The sequence below is a fragment of the Coregonus lavaretus genome, assembly GCF_964263955.1.
Source record: "Coregonus lavaretus genome assembly, chromosome: 16".
Classification (NCBI taxonomy): Eukaryota; Metazoa; Chordata; class Actinopteri; order Salmoniformes; family Salmonidae; genus Coregonus; species Coregonus lavaretus.
The window spans coordinates 40419152-40431102 of NC_140003.1; the positions used below are offsets into that span (position 1 = coordinate 40419152).

The window sequence follows — 11951 nt, forward strand, 5'->3', positions numbered from 1 at the left end:
AGGAGCGTTGCTTTTTACTAGTGCAGCTCAAATCTTGGAACGGACAGTACTGTATGTCACTTCTGTAGCTCTGTTTGCTAGTGGGGTGTGTAGGCCCCCGTTTATATCCGGTGCTAACATGGGTCCTTTCTCCTGATCTTGTCTACATTCTGATTGTGACCACATTTCCAGAAATGTGTCTACAAATGGTATTAAAATGTGTATTTTATCCGTCCACTGCGTCTGCATTGTGACCAGATTTCCTGGTCCCTTACTTTAAGCAAATTATTTCACAGCTATTCTTTGAAAATAATATTTATTTATTTATTTATAGTAAGACACATATTGATGTAGTCAGTTAATGGTGCCACCTGTAAATGATTTTAGAGGGAGGAATAATGATGATTTAAATGGTTTCTCTGTCCAGATCTGTCTACAAAATGCGTGTCTGACTACCTGTAGAAGTGGGCAGGACGATCTGATCACAATCAGATCACAATGTGTATTTTGATTGTCTACACCTGTCTAAAAATGTGGACACAATCATAACGTGGACAAGATCAGGACAAATGAAGCAAGTTAGAACCAAGAATAAACGCTGCCTAAATCGCTCTGGTTAAGGGACTGTTCTAAATGTACAAGGGTGAAGAGGGGGGGGGGGGGGGTTGTCTAGCATATTTTTTTGCTTTGGGGAGGGTTGTGTGTTTTTTTCCCTGCTTTACATTCACACTAGCAGGTTTGACTATATAATTTCTTCCATCCTAGTCAAATGTCCTAATCTGCTTGCATGCGCCTCCCCTATATCAAGGTGTTTTGGTACTTCCCTTCTGCACACCATGCTTATCTACACCCTAACTCTACCACAGGTCAATATAGTGTATCAGGCTAACTGTATATGCTGCCTTCCATCCACCATTCATAGTGACAATGGTGGTAGGTGGATTGTTTGTCCAGATCTGCAATACTGTATGCTAACTAACAATCATACCACACATAAAATAATTCAAAGCTGCACCAATTTTCAATATAAGCGGAGAGGCCATGTGCGCATTAAACACACAACTCAAAAAGCTCCCCTGTCGATCTTGTTCAGGGACAATATAATGATCCTACCTAGACTAGCTTACAACACCACATTGCAATGAATAATTGCACTATTGTTTTCAAGTGAGTACAAAATTCTACTCTAGGCTGAAAACTGAAGTGAAAATGTCATTGCAATAACAGAGGAAAAGAGCCCTGTGATTTGAATATTTCATTCCATTCATTCCATTTGGAATAGATGTGGGTCTACTTTCGATGCGCTGTCTGTTGCGGATCATCATTCTCCCAAGTCGCCATATAATAATGTAGCCACATATACTGCCGGCTGGCCAGTTATTCAGGAAAGCCTAAACAGCACTCTGCCTCCTCTCCAATCCGAGTGGCTATTCCTTGCACACCTAGAACCTAACACTTCAATATAGCCAACATTTTTGTCATTTAACCTTTCAAATCTATTACCTTTTATGTGTGGCATAAAAACAACCAGTCACAATGTTTTAATCTGATTATTGTTTTACAGTACAAGGGGAGGGCCGTATGAAAATATTTTTAACGTTGGGGAGGGGGATCCCTAAGAGCATCTGCTAAATTACTAAAATGTAAATGTAACCAGCTCACCTGCTTTTACACTATCATTTGACTAATAGATGTTGAATGTTTTTTTTGTTTTTTTTATTTAAAAAGGAATAGTTTCACCATATTAAAGTTCAGTTCACGTAAATAGGTTGACCATAAAATAATGAATCACTAATCACATGAAATAAATAATACTCTTCAGACATTACTTTGTCAAAGCAACAAAATAACTAGGGCTTTACAATGATGGTGAGAAGTTGGAGAAATGTTGGGATTAAGTCGGTTATATTCGTCCTATAAGTCACAGAGGATGCACAGAGGGACTGCTGAATTTTGGCACTTTAGCAAGTCTTTATTCGTATTAATAATAATTTATAAAATGTTCCATGCAGTCTATATTAAAGGGCACTTCATATAACAGGCACTTAATTTAACCGGCTTTTAAAATTCCATATTTGTGCACAATTTCTACTTAAAATATCAGAGAGACACAAAAGGCACTCATTTGGTGGAACGTCCCACTAGCTACATGGCCCATATACAACCCATACACAGCTTGCTCTCTTCATCTGCCTCACAATTTCTAACGTTACAGTGTTTTCTGCATGTCATCTGTAAGGTCAGGGAAGAGCCACTCTGTCCAAGCAAGCGTTAGTTCCCGGGCCAACCGTCTCCCATGACGACCAGGGCTGCTCACATCCAGCTCTTGTATTAGAACTCAGTCTCTCATTTTCCACGGGGATGGCAAAGAGTGTGTATGCATCTGTTTGTGAATATGTGCCAGTTCGTATGAGAAGTTGAGAGAATAGACAGAACAACTGTACGTCCATCCACACCCATCCCCCAGGAGCTTAGCAGCCTTTGACACACACACACACACACACAGACAGTATGAAGCCTGTTGGGACTCACACATAGCTGTGTATGAGTGTGATTACAGAAGCTGTTTATGGGCTACTGAGACAGAGGCAGGATTATCAGCTCTCAGGTGACAGTCAACCCTGTCTAATCTTTCTATTTTAATCAATAATTACCAAACACACACAGACATATCACACACAATGTCAGTACACAAATTCTCTCACGTACAAACACACAAACTGAAATGGAAACCAGTGCTAATCTCTCTCGCTCCACCCAGTGGTTGAGAAAGGCAACCTTAAAGGGTTGCCTGTTTGGATGATCCGAAACAGGGTCATTGTTCATTTCCCGGGAACCGGGCCATTGGCAGGGTTTAGATCAGCCCTCACAACACAACTCCCATGGTGTTGAACTCTAGACCAGCTTTGCAACGCATTATATGAAAATGGCGACCTCATCCAATCATATCTGGAGATTCAACACATTCAAGCCGGGTTAGTCACAGTCACTAAACAGAGAGTGTTGTCCTCTGAAGAATGTTATACTGTTGAACCCTTTCACCACTTGATGACAGTCATTTTATACATTTACATTTACATTTACGTCATTTAGCAGACGCTCTTATCCAGAGTGACTTACAGTTAGTGAATTTTTTTTTTTTTTAAATTATACTGGCCCCCCGTGGGAATCAAACCCACAACCCTGGCGTTGCAAACACCATGCTCTATCAACTGAGCTACATCCCTGCCGGCCATTCCCTCCCCTACCCTGGACGACGCTGGGCCAATTGTGCGCCGTCCATGAGTCTCCCGGTCGCGGCCGGCTACGACAGAGCCTGGATTCGAACCAGGATCTCTAGTGGCACAGTTAGCACTGCGATGCAGTGCCTTAGACCACTGCGCCACTCAGGAGACTTTATAGTTTGCAGACATCTAAAAACAGTTACTGTCAATAGAAATGATGAAACACAGAAGTTTGATAAAACATGATGAAAGCCACACACTGTAATATATGCATTTCATCAAAGAGTGGGCCACCAACAAACCATCAAAGAGTGGGCCACCAACAAACCATCAAAGAGTGGGCCACCAACAAACCATCAAAGAGTGGGCCACCAACAAACCATCAAAGAGTGGGCCACCTAAGTAAACCATTTTCATTGAGCATGCTATTTAGTCAGGACTAGGCATAAAGGTCCAATGCAGCCGTTTTTATCTCAATATCTGAGTAGCAATTAAGTACCTTACTGTGATTGTTTTAATTTAAAAAGGGTTAATATATATATATATATACACACAGTACCAGTCAAACGTTTGGACACACCTACACATTCCAGGGTTTTTCTTTATTTTTACTATTTTTTACATTGTAGAATAATAGTGAAGACATCAAAACTATGAAATAACACACATGTAATCATGTAGTAACCAAAAAAGTGTTAAACAAATCAAAATATATTTTATATTTGAGATTCTTAAAATAGCCACCCTTTGCCGTGATTACAGCTATGCACACTCTTGGCATTCTCTCAACCAGCTTCACCTGGAATGTCACCTGGAATGCATTTCAATTAACAGGTGTGCCTTCTTAAAAGTTAATTTGTGGAATTTCTTTCCTTCTTAATGCATTTGAGCCAATCAGTTATGTTGTGACAAGGTAGGGGGGGGGTATACAGAAGATAGCCCTATTTGGTAAAAGACCAAGTCCATATTATGGCAAGAACAGCTCAAATAAGCAAAGAGAAACGACAGTCCATCATTACTTTAAGACATGAAGGTCAGTCAATCCGGAAAATTTCAAGAACTTTTAAAGTTTCTTCAAGTGCAGTCGCAAAAACTATCAAGCGCTATGATGAAACTGGCTCTCATGAGGACCGCCACAGGAATGGAAGACCCAGAGTTACCTCCGCTGCAAAGGATAAGTTCATTAGAATTGCAGCCCAAATAAATGCTTCACAGAGTTCAAGTCACAGACACATCTCAACATCAGCCTTCATGGTCGAATTGCTGCAAAGAAACCACTTCTAAAGGACACCAATAATAAGAAGATACCTGCTTGGGCCAAGAAACACGAGCAATGGACATTAGACCGGTGGAAATTTGTCCTTTGGTCTGGAGTCCAAATTGGAGATTTTTGGTTCCAACCACCGTGGCTTTGTGAGATGCGGTGTGGGTGAACGGATGATTTCTGCATGTGCATTTCCCACCGTAAAGCATGGAGGAGGAGGTGTTATGGTGTGAGGATGCTTTGCTGGTGACACTGTCTGTGATTTATTTAGAATTCAAGGCACACTTAACCAGCATGGCTACCACAGCATTCTGCAGCGATATGCCATCCCATCTGGTTTGGGCATAGTGGGACTATCATTTTGTTTTTCAACAGGACAATGACCCAACACACCTCCAGGCTGTGTAAGGGCTATTTTACCAAGAAGGAGAGTGATGGAGTGCTGCATCACGTGACCTGGCCTCCACAATCCCCCGACCTCAACCAAATTGAGATGGTTTGGGATGAGTCGGACGGCAGAGTGAAGGAAAAGCAGCCAACAAGTGCTCAGCATATGTGGGAACTCCTTCAAGACTGTTGGAAAAGCATTCCAGGTGAAGCTGGTTGAGAGAATGCCAAGAGTGCGCAAAGCTGTCGTCAAGGCAAAGGGTGGCTATTTGAGGAATCTCAAATCTCAAATATATTTGGATTTGTTTAACACTTTTTTTGGTTACTACATGATACCATATGTGTTATTTCATAGTTTTGATGTCTTCACTGTTATTCTACAATGTAGAAAATAGTAAAAAAAATAAAGAAAAACCCTTGAATGAGTTGGTGTGTCCAAACTTTTGACTGGTACTGTAAAACACAGGAAAAACTGAATTTTCACTGCACTGGGCCTTTAATTAATATTGACTGATCTGGGTTGCTCTAACTATCATTGTGTGTAGGTGATGTTGATGGTGTTTGTAGTGATGATGATAATGCTGATGATAATGCTGTTGCTGCTGATGATGATGACGATGATGAGTTTGTGCGTGTGTGTGTGTAGGCGTTGGCTCTGAGTCAGTTCCTGGAGAATAACCGGCAGCAGGTGAATCTCCTGGATAAAGTGGTGCTGGAGATCGGGGCAGGGACAGGTTTACTGTCTATTGTGGCTAGTCTACTGGGTGAGTCTGTCCATCTGTCTCTTTGTCAGTCTGGCTAACTGTATAATAGCCAATGGCTAGTCTCCTAGGTGAGTCTGTCAGTTGGTGATGTGATTTGACACACTGATTAGTTTCCCAACTGACTGTTCCTCTTGTGTCCTGTTTTCCAGATGCCTGGGTAACAGCCACCGACCTGCCCGAAATCCTTCCCAATCTGACCTTTAACCTCTCTCGGAACTCCAAGGGCCGCTACCGCTACACGCCCCCAGGTGAGGGCAGTCACGACCTCGAGAAAGACTTCCCCTGCACTTCCTGTAGCTATGACTACGTGCTGGCAGCCGATGTGGTGTATCACCACGAGTACCTGGAGGAGCTGCTGGCGACCATGTGCCACTTCTGCAAACCAGGAAGTGGCACCACACTGATGTGGGCCAATAAGGTGAGGTTCCAGTCAGACCTGAAGTTCACAGAGCGCTTTAAGTGTTGTTTTAATACAACACTGATGACATAGCTAAAGGAGGGGGACGTGATGATCTACAAGGCCACGGCACGAGAGGGGGAGAAGGAGAGGGGAGAGGGAGGAGAGGGGAGAAGAGGGAAAGGGGGAGAGGGGATAGAATGGAGAGACCAGGGAGTAAAGGAGCTAGACTCAGAGGGGAAGTGTTGAGAAAGACAAAGAAGAGATAGAGATTGTTCTCCACTGTGGATGGATGAAACAGGAGCTCACTAGCTCACTACAGACTGATTGAAGCCCATTTTGTGGGTGCATTCACCTCACCAACATACACTATTACTAGACAGACAACAAAAGCTGATTCTGGGTTTCAATGACATTCCTGTGAGCTACATTATATTTACAACATTTTTACAACCCATGTCCTGCCAAAACCCAGAAACCAAAATGACTCAAAACCATGTGACTTTTCAAAATGCAATTTTATCTACCAGTGTTTTTTCATACATTTGATACATTGACAAATGTTTTGTAAATAAATGTGCTTTGCACTACAGTGTGAAAAACATGTTCATTTCTCCCTACTTACGCATAGTCTGCACTGGCATCACCACAGATATTCTGAAAGTTACTATATATACTCAGACATCTACTAGACAGTATCACCTGCATTTACAACTATGGTTAACAAACCCTTGTCCACTATACATGAAAACAGACTAGTTCAAGAAGGTAAGCTCTTACACTGAGTATACAAAACATTAGGAACACCTGCTCTCTCCATGACAGAATGACCAGGTTGAATCCAGGTGAAAGTTAGAATCCCTTATTGATGTCACTTGTTAAATCCACTTCAAATCAGTGTAGATGAAGGGGAGGAGACAGGTTAAATAATGTTTTTTAAGCCTAGAGACAACTGAGACATAGATTGTGTATGTGTGCCATTCAGAGGGTGAATGGGCAAGACAAAAAATGGAAGTGCCTTTGAACGGGGTATGGTAGTAGGTGCCAGGCGCACCGGTTTGTGTCAAGAACTGCAACGTTTCTGGGTTTTTCATGCTCAACAGTTTCCCGTATGTAACAAGAATGGTCCTTCCACCCAAAGGACATCCAGCCAACTTGACACAATTGTTGGAAGCATTGGAGTCAACGTGGGCCAGCATCCCTGTGGAACGCTTTCGACACCTTGTAGAGTCCATGCCCCAATGAATTGGGGCTGTTCTGAGGGCAAAAGGGGTGGGGGGGATGGGGGTGCAACTCAATATTAGGAAGGTGTTCCTAATGTTTGGTATACTCAGTATATATTGACAAATTTAGTAAACTGTTTCTTAGCACATTTCACTAGTGCTATAGTGAGCAGAATCAGAAAGCATCTCATTTTCTCACTCATACACGCACACCTATGTCTTGACGATGCGAAATTATCTGTCAGTATGCGTTGAGAATACAGAATATCTATTGCTGGGCCCAACTGAAGTACAAAGGTCCAAAGTCCATCTAACAGGTTCACTCTAGGAGCAGCGGAACAGTCTCTCAGTCTCAACCAATGAGCAGTCAGTACACCGTGCCACTCAACAGTTCCATTTCCATGGCAACGTTATTGTGTAGAACCTGATTTGCTGTTCTGTTCTGGACTGTCTGAGTGTTTGTCTGGGTCCAGGTGTCATTGTCACGATGGCGACGCATTTCCCCATCAATGCCCTTTGAGGGGTATGTTTTTTTAAACTGTTTTTCTCATTGTTCTACTCTAAACGTCAAGCGTTCAAAAAAGAATCAGTTGGCAGCGCTTTGTGATATCATCACTTGGAATGTTCCATTCCAAGTGTACTAAACACAACATCACCTCAAAGAGCTACGGTTGGTCTGATCCGGAACGTCTGAGCTCCATTCTTCGTCCTCCGTTTCCAAAGAGACAATCACGCCAAGCAGCAGGTTGTTGACTTGGGCTGTTCCAAAATGGACTCCCTGCGCAGGTCGTTGGGTATGGTGCCTGCAGGTCCCCACATGTTGAGCTCACCATAGATCCCCGTCTCAATCATCTCCTCCTGCCAGGGGATGGAAATGTTCCCAGAGGAGAACTCGTCAAAGAACACGCGGTCGGGGTCGTCCAGCCCCACCCCCTTCACCGAGGAGAACTCACCCACATCATCCAGGTCCTTGGCATAGACCACCTTGGAGTCGGGGACAAACGGAGGGGACAGGATGCCTGTAGGAGAGAGGGAGGAGGTTAGAGAGACTCTTACTGAGTGAACTTCAGAGGGAGGGATGGTGTGCTTCTGATGTGAAGTCTGTCTTTGTGGCAGCTGTAGAGTGTGACACAGCAAAATTATGGCCCAAATCCAGACCACATCCACAACTTAACATTTGGTTCAGTTAGCACTTGGAAATAGCCTTCGTACCTGCATCCAGTCTCCTCCAGTGGATGGCGCTGAAGAAGGGGTGTGTCCTGATCTCGTCACAGGTCCCGTTCTTGAAACCTAGTCTCTGGTCCACCTGTTTCTCCAGCAGCGCAGAGCAGATGGACTTGGCGTTCTCACTGAATGTCTCTGGGTAGACCACAGTCCCGGTCATGATGCGCTCCTTCAGTTCTTCCTTCTCAACCTGACCAGAAGACAACCGCAGGTTAGCAACAGTACATCAATGCCATTGCCAACTGGGTGTGCAGGCTTTTGTTCCAGCCCTGCACAAACACACCTGTCTCAAATAATGATGGCCTTTGAAGGAAGAATCAAAGACAGGTGTGTAAAAGTGCTGGGATGGAACCAGGAGTTGTACACTGTTATCCAGTGTGACGAGTGTAGGGATGAAAGGGAGCAGGTTACCTTCTCTCCACGTTCCCTGAACGGGTTCTTGGCGGCCATAAACTCAAACAGCGTGACCCCCAGGGTGAAATAGTCCACTGAGGTGTCATACTTCTCCCCCTTCAGGAGCTCCGGGGCCATAAACCCTGGGGGCAGATAGCAAAGGTCAAAGGTTAAAGGTCAGTCACAAGAGCCAGAATGGATCCTCTTGGAGACACTAAACGTGAAACCCCATTGTGAGATAATGAGGTCGGGCAGCTGCAGCTGAGACTGACCTGGAGTTCCAGCGTAGCCTTTGATCTTTGTCTGGTTTTCCTTGAGCTCCACTGCCAGACCCAGGTCAGAGATACGCACGTTACCTAAGGACAACATTTGGACAGCGTCACATCACACAAGCATGACATGCGTGTGGGTGTGTGTGTTTGTATGTACATGCACACCTCTCATTGTGTACCTTCATTGTCCAGCAGCACATTCTCAGGTTTGAGGTCTCTGTAGATTATTCTCTTCTGGTGAAGGTGCTCCATGCCCTGGATGATCTGAGCTGCATAAAAACAGGCTCTGGGCTCCTCAAACCCTGGGTTGTTCTCATCCACCAGATAGATGTGGTACCTGGGGTGGCAGGTAATTTAGTGGTTAAGAGCGTTGGGCCAGTAACCAAAAGGTCGCTGGTTTGAATCCCCAAGCTGACTAGGCAAAAAAATCTGTTGATGTGCCCTTGAGCAAGGCACTTAACCCCAATTGCTCCTGTAAGTCGCTCTGGATAAGAGCGTCTGCTAAATGACCTAAATGTATCTGGGGAAGTATGGGAACAAACATGTTACAGATCTATCATAAGGTGTGTGTTTACTTCAGGTCTCCTCCATTCATGATGGTCATAACCAGACAGAGCTCATCCTTGGTCTGGAAAGCGTAGGCCAGTGACACAATGAAGCGACTATGAACCCTGGCAAGGATCCTCTTCTCCACCATCGCCCCCTAGAGTAGAGGAGGGGGACAAACATGACAATAGCAACCATCACTCACAAATTCATACCGGTAGGAAGAGGCAAAGCGAGAGGGTCCACTCCCGTCAAAATCTGTCCACTGGGGGAATACAGCAATAAGCAGACCGATAAGCTCCCAAGACTCCCATTATTAGGGAGACCAAGACCATCTCGTTGTTATATACAGTCTCTCAGCGGTAGGCCCTGCTCGATTACTTTTCAAATGCATCCTTCCTTGAAGTAATCACTGATCTAACACCTAGATAGGTGAAAGTTATTTAGTGGAATCCTTGCTTTCACCTATCTAATCATGTTATATCAGTGATTGACATGAGCAAGGAGGAATTTCTACCATTTTCAAACAGGGCCTTGGACTAGCTGTAAAGGACATGAACTAACCTTCCCCAGCAGTCCCACTGAGAACAGCTCCCTAATCCTCTCTGTAATCGCTCTATCCATGTTCTGTGTTTAATACAGAGGGCTAAGACAGAGGCAAACTTGATTAACACAATTATTCTCTCCTCATTGCTTACAGGAAAACAGGTACTGTAGCCTACTTCAAAACTGCAGCAAACTAATTCCATGAATATAACCATTTTCACTCAAGATTACAGGGGTTCTGTCAGTCACAGAGGGTATGACCCCTGGCCACATAGTGTAGGGTATGACCCCCGGGGTACATACTGTAGGGTATGACCCCTGGCCACATAGTGTAGGGTATGACCCCTGGCCACATAGTGTAGGGTATGACCCCCGGGGTACATACTGTAGGGTATGACCCCTGGCCACATAGTGTAGGGTATGACCCCTGGCCACATAGTGTAGGGTATGACCCCTGGCCACATAGTGTAGGGTATGACCCCCGGGGTACATACTGTAGGGTATGACCCCTGGCCACATAGTGTAGGGTATGACCCCCGGGGTACATACTGTAGGGTATGACCCCTGGCCACATAGTGTAGGGTATGACCCCCGGGGTACATACTGTAGGGTATGACCCCTGGCCACATAGTGTAGGGTATGACCCCCGGGGTACATACTGTAGGGTATGACCCCTGGCCACATACCCTTCCATGGCATTAGTCATTGTGACTATCAGCTTGATCTAGCATTAATAGTCTACAGAAGCATACTGTATTCTAACGAAGTGATTTCCTCTTGGGATAGCATCTCATCTCTCTCATATCATACAGGAAATGTCACATGAATAGAGATGGTGGACCACACCAAAGACTCTCAGAAACAACCTCACCCCCTCCCCGTCTTTTCACCTCATAGCCCTTCCTCTTCTTCAGCCTCTTCTTGTTGAGCTTCTTGCAGGCATACAGTTTCCCCGTGGCCTTCATCTGGCAGGCAAACACCTCCCCGAACCCCCCCTTCCCTAGCACACGGAAGTCCTGGAACCAGTCTTGGTCCATGGGCTTCATCTCCAGCCACTTCCACTGCAGGAACCTCTTCAGGTACATGCTCTCCAGGAAGAAGGTGTAGGGAACTTCCTGGAGGTAGCCCAGCACAGAGGCCAGTGTCTGGGCAAAGAGGGCGTCCCCGGCCCCCTGCTGGGCCTCCTTCACCTGGGTCACGGTCTCTGGGGTCAGGAAGGGGCAGTAGAGCTTGGCCGAGGACTCTAGGTAACGCTGAATGATCCTGGACGCCTTCTGGGCCCGGTCCGTGTCTTCGGCTAAGTCGTACTCTTCGATGTCCCGCCACAAGTGGCAAGGACCGTGGTATTCGGGCGCCGTCTCCAGGAACTCGCGGAACAGGCGTTTGCCGATGGGCTGCTCCACGCAGACCGACTGAAAGGCTAGGTCCAGGGTTTCCTGGAGGCCCTCGCACACGGTGATGTGGGGCAGCTTGAGGCGGGCGTGGTACTTCTTGTCACGTGAGGCCGCCGGGTTGGAGCCGTCGAAGCTGCCGCGGGCGCTTATGTAGGCCGAGTTGGCAACCACTGTGGTCAGGCTTCCCAAATCCATGGCAACGGAGGGAGAGGGGCTGTCGACGACAGCGAGGACACTCAGAGGGAGAGCATGGTGAAGGAGAAAGGGGGGGTGGGGGGGGAGGAGTAGAAGAGTAGAAGGTGGTAGAGGAGGAAGAGAGAGTGAAACAGTAAAAAGGG

At 45.5% G+C, this 11951-nt stretch overlaps 1 protein-coding gene and 1 pseudogene across 2 annotated transcripts in view; one reads left to right on the forward strand and one right to left on the reverse strand.

The window, feature by feature from the left end:
• Positions 1-6264, forward strand: part of LOC311143841 (protein-lysine methyltransferase METTL21C-like) — a 7225-nt pseudogene extending 961 nt beyond the window's left edge. Inside the window, exons 2-3 of the transcript in view lie at positions 5501-5618; positions 5768-6264. The product of the transcript in view is annotated as a protein-lysine methyltransferase METTL21C-like (transcript). The remainder of the gene's footprint in view (positions 1-5500; positions 5619-5767) is intronic.
• A 1703-nt stretch (positions 6265-7967) lies between these two features.
• Positions 7968-11808, reverse strand: LOC311143948 (rhodopsin kinase GRK1-like; the record flags this gene model as incomplete). The annotated part of the gene is made up of 7 exons (XM_084179851.1): positions 7968-8257; positions 8451-8652; positions 8874-8998; positions 9128-9211; positions 9307-9464; positions 9703-9830; positions 11110-11808. The coding sequence occupies 7 exons, from the start codon at positions 11806-11808 to the stop codon at positions 7968-7970; spliced, it is 1686 nt and encodes a 561-aa protein (XP_084035977.1).
• Between the last annotated feature and the right edge of the window lie 143 nt (positions 11809-11951).